The following is a 14,682-nucleotide window of genomic DNA, read 5'->3' as shown; positions in this document are numbered from 1 at the left end:
AAACTTAATTAAACTATCTTATATACTACTTAGGTAATTGTATAAAACAAACTTCAAAATTTTAGTTGAATATGGATTCCAACAAATAGATATATACGAAGTGATCACTAAAACTATTATTATTTAATTTTTTTAAAATTAAAGTAGTTTATTTAAATTAAAATTTTAAAACTAAAAATGACACATGTCGCTAACAGATTGCGTCATATGTCGTTTTAAAAAAGTATCAATCTTGTTTTAGTATATTGGTAGATATATATATATATATATATAAAATAAAGAAATTAAAATATACTATTATTTTAGGGATAACTTATATGATGTTCTTCTTACAAATGATAAAATTCATGGAGTTTTTTAACATGTGTAAAAAATGATGTGAGTCAACATTATGATGTTACTATCATCTAATATTTTTCTTTTTTTTAAAACCAATTTTAAGTGCTAATTTTTATAAAACCAAATTATATTTGTTGTGCATTTTTATATAAAACATACAATTCATTTCGATTTGTACACTTTGAAAGTAGATAATAATAAATAGATAATAAATAAAAATATAAAATAAAATATATTTGGTCATTTAGGTCGAATTTTTCCATATCAAATTTGTTCCGCTCTGCTTTGTTTTTTTAAACCATATGGATATCTGGGGTGATATAAATGAACCACGAGTTGGAAAAATCCTAATCGTGACAAGCAGACGACACGAAATGAGATTAACTAAAAAATTAAAGAATTGTCGTTGAAGTAGGTCAGTGTACGTAGATACAGCATTAAAGCTTGTAAGTCGATATGTAACAATACAAGGATGAAATGAAATATGGCCCTATTTGGAAGACACTGTTATTTTACATCGCAATAATACTAGCTGTCAACTTTGAACAGAGCAATTAACATAGTTTCTACCTAATATTGGAAAAGATATTCGAATACATATCGAGGAAAAGACATGACAATAACGAGAAGACAGACATGGTCATGGACGGAAGATGTGCTACCTTTTGTTGTTATGCTGATGATAGCATGTTTGGATGTGGCTGAATTGACGATAGTCAAAGCAGCCATGAATGGTGGAATGTCGAGTATCGTTTATGTTGTTTACCATGATGCTCTTGGAACATTCATCCTTTTGCCATTCTTCATTGTCCACATTTCCAGGTTTGCCAAAAAAAAAAATAAAATAAAATAAAATTTGGTGGGTTAATATGGTCAACCTACCCAAACTAATATTTGGTGAGGTCAAATTGTGCACATTTGTTCAGCATCTACATGCGATGAGGAATGTAACAAATTCTAATTGTTATACTTACAGAAACATTAGGCGTCCTCCGCTCAGTTTCCATCTTCTATTCAGATTCTTCATTCTTGGCCTTTTAGGGTAAGCAATGCAGCATGTAATGAAAATTTCAGATGTTAAAAGATTGGTAATCTAGCTTAACAAACGTAACTAATATGGATCTTTTGGTAGAATTTGTCTTTTTCAGGTGTTTGCATATGGAGGTATTTACTACAGCTCTCCAACCATGGCTAGTGCCATATCGAACTTGACTCCTGCAAACACATTTTTGATTGCAGTCTTATTCAGGTAGTGCCAGAGGACTTAGAATTACTTCCTTTTAAATTTTGAATCATCGTGTTGTCCTTTTACTTAAAAACAGACGCTCCCTTCTACACACCGTACTAAATGCAATACTCTACCGACGTGGTGCAAATTTTATGTCATTTGAATAAATCAGGTGTCATTTAAATTGCCATAGGTATCACTGAGAACAGATTAATGCAAATGGCCCATTTTTAACCCGACCCGTTAGGTATTTATGGATGATTTCCAGTTTTACGGATATCAATCCAATTTCCTCATACTCATACCCTTAGACAAAACACCCCTTTGATTTATTAACGTATAAAGTCTTAACGCCTCTACTAACTACCAAAAATGGCCACCGTTGCTTTGTCACCATTTCTAAGGTTCCAAGATGTTTTATATGTCTATATGTATTGTAGGATGGAGAAAATAGACCTAAAAAGTTCAAGCAGTCTAGCAAAAATATTGGGTACCATAGTAACAATATCAGGGGCAATGGTGTACACATTCTATCAAGGCCCGGAGGTTTTTCACATAGGCCAATCGACTGATTTACCCAATCAGCTTCTTTTGTCACAGCCCGCAAATTGGGTTCTTGGGGGTCTGTTTCTTGTTATTGGTGCAATCATTAGTGCCTTATGGAGTGTTTTACAAGTGAGTTCTTCCTTGATTACTCATATCCCTTGAGAAGTTTTGTAGCTATTAACTTCTTCATTTTTTATTATTCCAGGCAGCAACAGCCAGAGAGTACCCGGATCAACGCACCATGGTTTTCTTCTACTGCATATTTGGGACAATACAGTGTATAGTTCTATCTCCTTTCCTAGAACGAAATCCAAGCGCTTGGATGCTTCATCCTGGAATTGGGATGATTGCTGTTGTTTTTGGGGTAAGTGGAGTAAATGAAAACTACTTTTCCAGTTAGGCGACCAAATTTTATATTGATAGATTGAGTGTTCTGTTTACAGGCTGTATTTTCTGTTGTGTTTCGTAGTACGGCTATCACTTGGTGCTTGGAGAAGAAAGGCCCAGTATTTGTGGCTATGTTCTCTCCCTTCTTAATAGTTATCTCAGTCATAATGGGAATCACATTTCTCGGTGATTCAATTTACTTAGGAAGGTAAATTTTCCTTACAAAGTTAGAGCTTTATGGTTGTTGGATTGTGAATTTTAAAAATAATGGTCACGATTTCCTGATATGAGTAATCAATATCGGAATATAGAGAATCAGTTAACTTTGTCGAGACTGTCCTAAGACCAACTAGCCTTTGGCCTAGTTGTAAACAAACTGTGTATAATATATAAGGCGGGTTCAAGTCACAACTTGAACAGTGGTAAAGGATGTGAGTGTATGAATGTAACAAAAAAGAAAAGAAGAAAGGAGATTTGGCTTCCTTTGGGTCAACTTCTTGACCACTTCTTCAAATTTGATTATCGGTAAGAAATAAACAATCTCAAACTACTCCACGAATACGGCTTGTTTTGGGTGAATACGCTAATAAGGATAAGCAGATTTTAGTTCAGTCAACAATAAGCATTAGAGTTTGAAAGAAAATGCAATAAGCATATCTGTTTAAATAAGGAAATATAAACACCTCCTTTGACCTGAGAGGACACTTCATACTAATGTGGTTATGGATCTAATTTGAGCTTGTTGGTAAATTACTATAAAGTTACCCAATTGATTTATTTGTGGCAAAAGCTTGTTTTATAGTTTGTTCTTGAATCTTGAATTCTACTATGCAGCGCCATTGGAGCCACAATAGTGGCTGCCGGATTTTACACTGTCATGTGGGGTCAGGCCAAAGAACAGAACAAGTTACCATCTATGGTGATGGAGGAAGACTTGGCCGTTCCAGACGAACCTGGATCATCTGACTCAACCACCCCTCTCCTTTCATAAAGATATTCTTGTATTTTGCATAGCTCATATTTAGCATAACGGAATTGGGTATTGTTGTTATGGAATTTTTATAAATTTTAGGGTGGACTTTTAAGTAGGGGGATGGAACAAGAGAAGAAGAAAAAAATCATCCTTGAAGTAGGTCAGTGGATAAAGCCAGCTAAAGCAAACATTATCTTTATTTACAATAATAATGCAAGTTGATTTTTAATAATAATACTTGGAAGACTTGTTATTTTATTATCAAAATAGTTGTCAACTTTGAAAATGGCACATATATGAGATGTAGGTTGTCAAATATCAACTCTTTTTGGATCTACCTAATATTCAAATAGATATTCAAATACATGTAAATTTTGTGAAGAAATCCCTGCTTGTTTGCGTACGTATTCGTTGTGACTGACTGAGTAAAAGATATGTCTATAATGAGTAGTAAGACATGGTCATGGATGGAGGATGTGCTGCCTTTTGTTGCTATGTTGATGATAACGTGCTTGGATATGGCTGTTTTGACGATAGTCAAAGCAGCCATGAATGGTGGTATGGCGAGTATTGTCTATGTTGTTTACCATGATGCACTTGGAACATTGATTCTTCTTCCATTCTTCATTGTCCACGTCTCCAGGTTTGCCAGAAAAAAAATGATATCATGTTTATTGCTATCTGCACTGCTAGTTTCGATTGTTTCAGATCTAAAAATGGTAACCTGCTAATTTGCTAAATTGTTGTGCCATATGGAATCGGTTACACTGACCCAACAGGTTTGGTTGGGCAGTTTAGGCTGACTTAACTTTATTTTATTTTTATTTTTTTTTAATATATGGGAAAGATCCATTTTGGGGTAAAATAATATGCAAACTCAGTATGGGTATTACTTTTTTTTGACAAATCTTTTGAACATATTATCATAAATTCTTTGATAAGAATCGTCGGCCCAGCTTCTAACTGAAGAGGGGAAATGGGCTGACATGTATTTGTTTTACTAAAGTGAAAAAAGAGTACACATTGGTTCTTTACTGAATTTGGCTATCAAATCTCCAAACAGCAATCCAAACTGTATGAAAACCATTTCGTAAGTTCTCAAAAAGGAAGGCCGAGTTATGAAGGTTAACCTAACCAAACTTATATTTGGTGAGGTCAAATTTTGCACATTTTCTTTTATATGCGACGAATAATGTAGCAAATTCTAACTGTTATACTTATCCCTTGTACAGAAACATAAGGCGTCCTCCGCTCAGTTTCCATCTTCTATTCAGATTCTTCATTCTTGGCCTTTTAGGGTAAGCAATGCAGCATGTTATGAAGTTACAGATGTTAAAAGATTGGTAGTTCTAACAAACATAACCTATAAACTATATGGATCTTTCGTAGAATTTGTCTTTATCAGGTACTTGCGTATGGAGGTATTTACTACAGCTCTCCAACCATGGCTAGTGCCATATCGAACTTGACTCCTGCAAACACATTCTTGATTGCAGTCTTATTCAGGTAGTGCCAGGGGACCTAGAATTACGTTTAAATTTTCAATCATTGCTTTGTTCTTTTACCTTAAAAAGACACCCCGTTCTAGAGACCATACTAAATGCAATACTCTACCTGCAAATTTTATAAACTTAAATTATCAGGTGTCATTTAGTTTGCTGTCAGAAATCACCATAGGTATCACTGAGAACAGATGAATGGAAATGGCCCACCCCTGCTTTTTTCACCAAAGGTTTCAAAATGTTTTATGCCTATATTGTAGGATGGAGAAAATAGACCTAAAAAGTTCAAGCAGTCTAGCAAAATTATTGGGCACCATAGTAACAATATCAGGGGCAATGGTGTTCACATTCTATCAAGGCCCGGAAGTTTTTCACACAGGCCAGTCAACTGATTTACCAAATCAGCTTCTTTTGTCACAGCCCTCGAATTGGGTTCTTGGGGGTCTGATTCTTGTTATTGGTGGAATCATTGGAGCCTTATGGAATGTTTTACAAGTAAGATCTTCCTTGATTACTTGTAACCCTGGCGAATTGTAGCTATTAATTTCTTGATTTTTTAAATTCCAGACAGCAACAGCCAGAGAGTACCCTGATCAACGCACCATGGTTTTCTTCTACTGCATATTTGGGACGATACAGTGTATAGTGATATCTCCTTTCCTAGAACGAAATCCAAGCGCTTGGGTGCTTCAGCCTGGAATTGGGATGATTGCTGTTGTTTTTGGGGTAAGTCGAGTAAACGAAAACTACTTTTCAAGTTAGGTGACGGAATTTGAGATGATAGATTGATTGCTCTGTCTACAGGCGGTATTTTCTGTTGTATTTCGTAGTACTGCTATCACTTGGTGTTTGGAGAAGAAAGGCCCAGTATTTGTGGCTATGTTCTCTCCCCTCTCAATAGTTATCGCAGTCATAATGGGAATCACATTTCTTGGCGATTCACTTCACTTAGGAAGGTAACAGCTTTATGGCAAAAGATTAATTTATTTGTGGCAAAAGATCGATATAATGTTTGTTCTTAAATCTTAAAATCTACTATGCAGTGCAATTGGAGCCACAATAGTGGCTGGTGGATTTTATACTGTCATGTGGGGTCAGGCCAAAGAAAAGAACAAGTTACCATCTGTGGTGATGGAGGAGGACTTGGCCGTTGCAGACGAACCTGGATCATCTGACTCAACCACCCCTCTCCTTTCATCCAGAAACGAATCAAAATGTTAATTTGCTATGAACTTGAGCATCTATTAATGTGCATTGTGCAAGTATGCCAAATTGCCAATGGCTTTCATAGAAAAGGTGATCATGTCAAATATATATAAGAAGTGTTTTACTTGATTACTTAGTCAATGTTTTCGTTTAACAATGCGAAATACCATCCAAAAGTGATCGAATCAAATAGATGAAAGCAGTGTCACTTGCTCAATTTTTTTGTGGATACATTTTTTTGTAACTGATTCTACAAATACTGAAAGCATCATGATGTTAAGTCATATTGATATTTGATAGTATATACTACCTTATCCAAATTCTTTTCTGGTAAGGCTTAATATGTATGTTGTTACTGAAATTTTGTGTGACTCTTATGCTTTGTATATGAATCATGTTGATTAAGATGTCAATATTGCTGGAATGCTGATTGTAAACAAAGATTTAAATTACATCTCTTAATATTCACTTTCAATCAGAAAGTAAGGTCCTTGCACCGATGATGTACCTATAAGATAATTAGATAACTATGGGCTATTTGTAAAGCATATTTGATAGTCTCACATGAACTTAAATCAGAAAAGCAATGTTCAAAAGCCGGTTGGACTGGTTCGGTCAGATTTTTTAGAGGTGGCCGGTTTTTCTACTCAAACCGTCCCTGTGTTGAACTAGCCGGTTTTCAGTTTTTTCCTGGTTCATGTGGTCCGATTCAACCGGGTTTCTTATTATTTTTTTAAAAATATATATTTTTATGATGATGTGGATGCTTTAATGTTATTTTTGTTTTCTTTTAACTTAAAAAACTTATATCTTTTTTTATTATAACTATCTGGTCTATTTTTCAGTGGATTGTAATTATATTTTGACCATGTTTGTTGGATGGTAACAAGTACTCAAGTAGCACTTTTTATAAAATTTTAATTTTTTTTAAATCTCAAACTATTCATCCACCCGAACCAGTTGAACCAGATTTTTTTTGCCTCAACTGCTCCATCCACATTCACTTATAATGATCTTGCTAACAAGTTGGGACTTGAAAGTAATGATTTAACTATCTCTTGTGGTTCAAATCAAATCAGATATGGACCGTTCCTTCGAGGGTGAAGCACTCCCTCTGTCATATCAACCTCTAACATTAAGATGAACTTGGTACGTTTAAAAGATTCAAACTTATTTAGTTATTTAACAGTAAATGAAGTTCAAGTTATTAGTAGTAGTATAATGATGTATCAATATCATTCAAAATACGTCTTAACATTGATTTATATTTTTTTGGAGCCTATCAGGGAGGCAAGCAGATTCTTTCAGCTAATTTTATATTTTTTGTATGTAAGTTGATGCTTGTAGCCATTTAAAATAACAAAATAGCACATTTATTTATTATGTGATAGTACAAGTGGAATATGAAGTTTAATGCATGTAAGTTTGAGACTAGTTGAATCTTATTATTTTATAAATACAAATAGGTGTCAAAACAGACAAAATCAACCTTTACTTGTATAATACTTCGACCAGATTAGATCATGGAGGCAGTATTTAAATATATTTGACATTCTTGCTTGTTTACTGTTCTTTGTATCCCCATTGTGACGGAAGAAGATATGACTACGGAAAGAAGCAAGACATGGTCATGGACAAATGATGTGCTGCCCTTAGTTTTTATGTTAATAATGACATGCCTGGATATGGCGGTGATGACTATCGTCAAAGCAGCCATGAATGATGGTATGAAAAGTATTGTCTATATTGTCTACCATAATGCTCTTGGCACATTAATTCTACTTCCATTTTTCGTCATTCATATATTCAGGTGTGTAGCTTCCCATGGTCCCATTTATATTTGTTTATTTCTTTTACCATCAATAAAGTAATGATTATACTTCGCCAATGTACAGAAACGGTGGGATTCCTCCGCTCACTTTCCATATTGTTTTTAGGTTCTTCATCCTTGGACTTTTAGGGTAAGTGATGCAGCCCATTTGTACTTTTAAATGTTAAGAAGTTATCAACCTGACAAACTTTACATATATATATGGGTTGTTTGTGTAGGCTGTGTGGTTTTCAGATACTGCTATACGTAGGTGTAAACTACAGCTCTCCAACCTTGGCAAGTGCTATAACAAACTTGCTTCCAGGAACCACATTCTTGCTTGCAGTCATTTTCAGGTGGTCCTTGAGAAACAGAATCACTTTGTTTCAAGTAGAAGTGTCAATATAATGGGTCTATTCGTTTTATGATATATGTCTAACTGGTCAAATGGGTAAACATAAAAGGAAATGGGTCAAATGGGTAAAAAGTCCCCTGTATTTTTTATATATTTAAGACCTCCTAAAACGTCGGTATTCAAAAGGTAAGTGAAAGATTAGTGTAAAGATTACTGGATGTTGCACCGGGAGGGATTATTCTGTTTTTTTTTTTTTTTTGGGGGGGGGGGGGGGGGGGGGGGGTATCTTTATATTTTGCTGCAGTTCTAGCAGGTTAGTGCAGCCCACCTGTAGCTCAGTTTTGCTTTTGTTTGTACCCTTTCAAGATCCAAATTTTATCAATTTGTTTAGGATGGAGAAAATAGACATAAGAAGTTCAAGTACTAGAGCAAAGTTATCAGGTACCTTCATAGCAATATCAGGAGCAATGGTGTTCACATTCTATAGAGGCCCAGAAATAATTCACATGAACCCTTCTCCCAATTCACCCAATCAGCTTCTTTTGTCACAATCATCAAACTGGGTCTTTGGAGGTCTAATTATTCTTATTGCCATTGTGGTTAGTTCCATATGTAACGTCTTAAAAGTAAGAGTTTCCCACTATACACAAAAACTTAAACTATTGTATTACAATTTATCTATTAATTTCTTGACTTATAATCCAGACAGCAACAGTTAAAGAGTACCAGGATCAACCCACTCTTGTATTTTTCTACTGCCTCTTTGGGACTATTAGTTGTATAGCTTTGTCACTTTTCTTAAACCAAAGTCCAAGCACTTGGGTGGTAAAACCAGGAATTCGGATGAGCGCTATTGTTTGTGGGGTAAGTAAATTAAACTAGATTAGTAGTCAACATAAAGCTAGAAAAAAAGTCCTATTTACGTTGACTTGTCCTATTTGAAGGCGGTATTTTCTACTGCATTTAGAAGTACAGCTGCTACTTGGTGCTTGGAGAAGAAAGGACCCGTTTTTGTGAGCATGTTCACACCCCTCTCGATAGTTATTGCAGTCATCATGGGTATCACATTTCTTGGTGATTCACTTCTTTTAGGAAGGTAAACGAATACAGCTCAGAATTTATCTTTTTTCCATTTTCTATATACATGTAATATATATATTGATGAAAAAATCATGGCTTGTTCTTAAATGCATATATGCAGTGCCATTGGAGCTGCAATAGTTGCTGTTGGATTTTATACTGTGCTATGGGGGCAGGCTAAAGAGAAGAGCAAGTTACTGATGGTTATGGAGCGCGATACGGATGTTGCTGATGAACCTGGATCACTGTACCATAGTGTCCCTCTCCTATCATCCGTAAATGAATAAAAGTTTTAGTTTGCTGTAGAGCTCAAACATCTGTTAATGTTCAAAAAATGATAATTACCTTGATTATTGTAAAATATTGAATAATTAACCTTGTTTTTTGGGTAAAAGGTTATACCCCGTGTGAATTGTATAAATTACTCAAAAATGTTGAGACAATATGACATATAGTCATATTGACTAGTACATACAAATGCACCATTGTGCCAAAAAAACTATGGTACATAATTTGCCATGCCCGCAGAAGCTAGCCTATTGCAAACACAAACTAGAATAATTAACCTTGTTGGTACAATAGAAAACTCGATTACTATAAATAGATTAGTTAAGATTACCTTTTATACTCCAATTGTCTGCACCGGACTTCCCTCCGTTGATTTAATTGAATTCATTTGTTTTTGTTTGGGTGGCCAAGTTCAATAAATTCGAAAACACAAAATTGGAGTAGAGAACGCATAAATGATGAGGCTTCTTGGGCCTATTCTAGTGCATGATCTGGGTTGGCAATGTTGGTGTTCATTTAGTCTATATTGGAGATCCTTAGGACGTGTTTGGTTATGAAAAACACCCCTCGTTTTTCATATTTGTTTTCCAAGAATTGTGAAAAACAAAAATTGCATTTTAAACATAGTTTTCTAAGAAATTTTCCAAGAAAACAAAAAACAATACTTTCACTTTTCAATGTAGAATTGATAACATCTTTTCATTGTTTTCCAATTTTCATTTTCATTTTTCATCTCCTGCCTCCCCTCCTGATCACATCTCTAACATGTTTTCTACTTTTCTAAAATGGGAAATGAAAATAGCATTTTTTTAATTAGAACATGTTTTTAAAATTTTCATCTGTTTTCCATAAATGGAAAACCCCTTACATTTTCAAAAAAATAAAAAATGGAAAAATTGAAATTATTTTATACAACCAAGCGCACCTTTAGTGTATCTTGGTTTTGGTTTGTATTAAGATGAGGTATGTTTTTAGGAATTCTGTTTGCAGAAATTGTGTATGTCCAATTTTTGTTCTGTATATAATGTACATAAAAGTTCCTAATATTCACCTTTTGGAGAAAGAATATGTTGACTATGTTTGTTAGATAGTAACAAATTTGGTAGCATTTTTACATAAAAATAAAAGAACCAAACTGATTCAACCGCCCAGTTCAACCGGTTGAACCAGATTTTTCGCCTCGGTCAGTTCTGTCAAAAACCGGTAACATTGCAGATTATTCTTTAATAAGCATATATTCTAGTTTCATCTCCATTGACTACATTCATAAGTTGGGACTTAAAAGTAATGATTTAACTATCTCTTGTGGTTCAAATCAAATCACATTTGGACCGTTCCTTCAAGGGTTAAGCACTCCCTCTGTCATACCAAACTCTAACATTAAAAGATAAACTTGATACGTCTAAAAGATTCTAACTTATTTAGTTATTTAACATTGAACGAAGGTCAAGTTTTTAGTAGTAGTATAATGATGTATAAGTATCATTCAAAACATGTCCGTATATTATTTATATTTTCGAGTAGACTTTCAGGTAGGCATGCAGATTCTTTCAGCTTATTTTTTACTTTTGAATGTGACTTGATGCTTATAGCCATTTAAAGTATTTCTTTATTATGTGATAGTACAAGTGAATATGAAATTAATGCATATAAGTTTGAAACTAGTTGAAAGTTTTATTATGTTATCAATACAAATAGGTGTCAAAACAGACAAAATCAACCTTTACTGCACACTATTATACTTCGACCAGTTTAGATCTTATGCAGTATTTGAATATATTTGACATTCTTGCTTGTTTACTGTTCTTTGTATCCCCATTGTGACGGAAGAAGATATGACTACGGAAAGAAGCAAGGCATGGTCATGGACGAATGATGTGCTGCCCTTAGTGTTTATGTTATTAATAACATGCCTGGATATGACGGTAATGACTATCGTGAAAGCAGCCATGAATGATGGTATGAAAAGTATTGTCTATATTGTCTACCATAATGCTCTTGGCACATTAATCCTACTTCCATTTTTCGTCATTCATATATTCAGGTTTGTTGACTCCTGTTGCCCCATCTATGTTTGTTAATTTCTTTTCCGATCAAGATAATAATGATTATACTTCGCCAATGTACAGAAACGGTGGGGTTCCTCCGCTTACTTTCCATATTGTTTTTAGGTTCTTCATCCTTGGACTTTTAGGGTGAGTTATGCAGCCCATTGTGCCTTTAGATGTGAAGAAGTTATTAATCTAACAAACTTTACATATATAAATGGGTTGTTGTTGTAGGCTGTGTGGTTTTCAGATACTACTATACGTAGGTGTAAACTACAGCTCTCCAACCTTGGCAAGTGCTATAACAAACTTGCTTCCAGGAATCACATTCTTGCTTGCAGTCATTTTCAGGTGATCCTTGAGAAACAGAATCACTTTGTTTCAAGTAGAGGTGGCAATATCTACCCACTTATAAATAAAATGGGTCTATTCCTTTTATGATATATGACCAACTGGCCGAAAGGGGTAAACATAAAAGGAAATGGGTCAAACGGGTTAAAAGTCCCCCGAAGTATATTCTAAATGAATAAGACCTTAAAACGTCGGTATTCAAAACTAATGGCTGCTGTTCCCGCAGATTAGTGCAGCCCAGCTGTAATTCATTTCTGCTTTTGTATCCGTTCAAGTAAAGCTTGACATGCACAACAACTATTTTTCACTGATCTCAATGTTCTTAGGATGGAGAAAATAGACATAAGAAGTTCAAGTACTCGAGCAAAATTATTGGGTACCGTAATAGCAATATCAGGAGCAATGGTGTTCACGATCTATAGAGGCCCGGAAATAATTCACATGAACCCTTCTCCTGATTCACCCAATCAGATTCTTTTGTCACATCCATCAACCTGGGTCTTTGGAGGTCTGATTGTTCTTATCGCCGTTGTTCTTGGCTCCATATGGAATATCTTACAAGTAAGAGTTTCCCTCTACACACAGAACCTTACACTAGTAGTATTCATCTACTCATTTCTTGATTTATAATCCAGTCAACAACAGTTAAAGAGTACCAGGATCAACCCACTATTGTATTTTTTTACTGCCTCTTTGGGACTATAAGTTGTATAGCTCTGTCACTTTTCTTAAAACATGATCCAAGCGCTTGGGTCGTACAACCCGGAATTCAGATGATTGCTATTGTTTGTGGGGTAAGTAAATCAAACTTAATTAGTAGTCAACATAAAGCTAGAAAAAAAAGTCCTAATTACGTTGACTTGTCCTATTTGAAGGCGGTATTTTCTACTGCATTTAGAAGTACAGCTGCTACTTGGTGCTTGCAGAAGAAAGGTCCAGTTTTTGTGAGCATGTTCACACCCCTCTCGATAGTTATCGCAGTCATCATGGGTGTCACATTTCTTGGTGATTCACTTCTTTTAGGAAGGTAAACGACTACAGCTCAGAATCATCCTTTTTTCCTTTTTATTTTTTTATTTTTTATACATGTGATATATTGATGAAAAAACCATGACTTGTTCTTAAATGCATATATGCAGTGCCATTGGAGCTGCAATAGTTGCTGTTGGATTTTATACTGTGCTATGGGGGCAGGCCAAAGAGAAGAGCACGTTACTGATGGTTATGGAGCGCGATACGGATGTTGCTGATGAACCTGGATCACTGAACCATAGTGTCCCTCTCCTATCATCCGTAAATGAATGAAAGTTTTAAGTTTGGTGCAGAACTCAAACATCTGTCAATGTGCAAAAAATGATAATCACGTTGATTATTGTAAAATATTGCATAACCTCGTTTGTATAATTGAAATTCAATTACTATAGACAGGTTAGTTGAAATTACCATTTATACATTGGTGGAACTTGACTTGTGTGTTTGGGTGGCCAAGTTCAATTATGTAAAGGAAAAAAAGTGGTATTGTAATGTAATGACTTATGAGACAAAATACTTAGCATCAATCTTAATTAAGTGATGCATCATAGAGAAAGAAAAGTAAAGAGAAACACCCTTTTATATAATCACATGCCTGGCATTATCAAAAAATGGTATCTTTTAACAAGAAAAAGACATGTAAACCAACCAATGTCCCTAATTGTCAATTTGAGCCGTTAAAAAAAAATAAAAAATAAAAAATAAAAAAATAATAATTGTCAATTTGATACTCGTAGAAAACAATTCAACGTGAACTTTTCTTTGTGGGTAGTAATTCTAATGACAAAATTATTAATAATAGTAAATGATTACTAATATAATCTTCACACTCAATAAAGTACAATGGATTCAAAAAACAAAAACAAACAAAAATTTAGAAAATCTTAATGAAGTACGATATGATATGACTCCTATTTTCTTTTACAACACCACTCCCTTCACATTCTTTGTGGCATCATCGTTAACGTATGTTGTTTTAACTGAATTCACGATAGAAAACTATTCACTCAATACTTGGTAGGAGCAAAAACCCCTATTAATTTGCCCGAAGGCACGACAATTATTATGGGTAAACCCTGTCCCCTTAGGTCTCAAACCCAAATCTCCTCGAATCCAAACCTTCAATGAAAAGACTTTCCTTTAAAACTGGGCTATTAACCCAATGACAATTAACAGATTTTGGTCTATTTTCAACAATATCACAGAGTATCTTAGCGATAGCGATGACTAATCGATTATTGTTGAAAAGAGTCAGAAAACCAATAAAAATCACCAAGAATTTTTTTTTTTTTTTCAAAAATTATCATTTGTTATTTCATTGTTGAGTTACCTTCACAATATTTACATGAACAAATATTGAATGATATACAAAAGCAATTTGTATGTAAAGTTGTAATATTTTAGATAACACAAATAGATAAAATCGAATATAAATCTATGATATCTTTTTTTGTAAAGATCAAACGGATAAATGACTAACACCCTTAATTTTAATACATCTACGTCGATTTAAATCCTGAAACAAGTGTTCTCTTTT

The 14,682-nt window shown here is 34.4% G+C and overlaps 2 protein-coding genes across 2 annotated transcripts; both read left to right on the top strand.

Moving 5' to 3' along the window:
* Positions 1 to 649: 649 nt before the first annotated feature.
* Positions 650 to 9,713, top strand: LOC122610743. The gene is made up of 14 exons (XM_043783705.1): positions 650 to 1,161; positions 1,316 to 1,381; positions 1,472 to 1,588; positions 2,008 to 2,242; positions 2,319 to 2,477; positions 5,780 to 5,931; positions 6,019 to 6,194; positions 7,781 to 7,991; positions 8,077 to 8,142; positions 8,231 to 8,347; positions 8,738 to 8,972; positions 9,052 to 9,210; positions 9,291 to 9,442; positions 9,548 to 9,713. Exons 1-14 carry the CDS (start codon positions 953 to 955, stop codon positions 9,711 to 9,713), a joined length of 2,220 nt encoding a protein of 739 aa, XP_043639640.1. The 5' UTR covers positions 650 to 952.
* A 1,836-nt stretch (positions 9,714 to 11,549) lies between these two features.
* Positions 11,550 to 13,418, top strand: LOC122610742 (WAT1-related protein At5g40240-like). Its single transcript, XM_043783704.1, has 7 exons — positions 11,550 to 11,758; positions 11,844 to 11,909; positions 11,997 to 12,113; positions 12,440 to 12,674; positions 12,749 to 12,907; positions 12,989 to 13,140; positions 13,253 to 13,418. Exons 1-7 carry the CDS (start codon positions 11,550 to 11,552, stop codon positions 13,416 to 13,418), a joined length of 1,104 nt encoding a protein of 367 aa, XP_043639639.1.
* Positions 13,419 to 14,682: the final 1,264 nt, after the last annotated feature.

Source organism: Erigeron canadensis, chromosome 8, assembly GCF_010389155.1.
Source record: "Erigeron canadensis isolate Cc75 chromosome 8, C_canadensis_v1, whole genome shotgun sequence".
NCBI classification, from domain to species: domain Eukaryota; kingdom Viridiplantae; phylum Streptophyta; class Magnoliopsida; order Asterales; family Asteraceae; genus Erigeron; species Erigeron canadensis.
The sequence above is the reverse complement of the archived record's forward strand: the minus strand, read 5'-3'. Positions and strand labels throughout refer to the sequence as shown.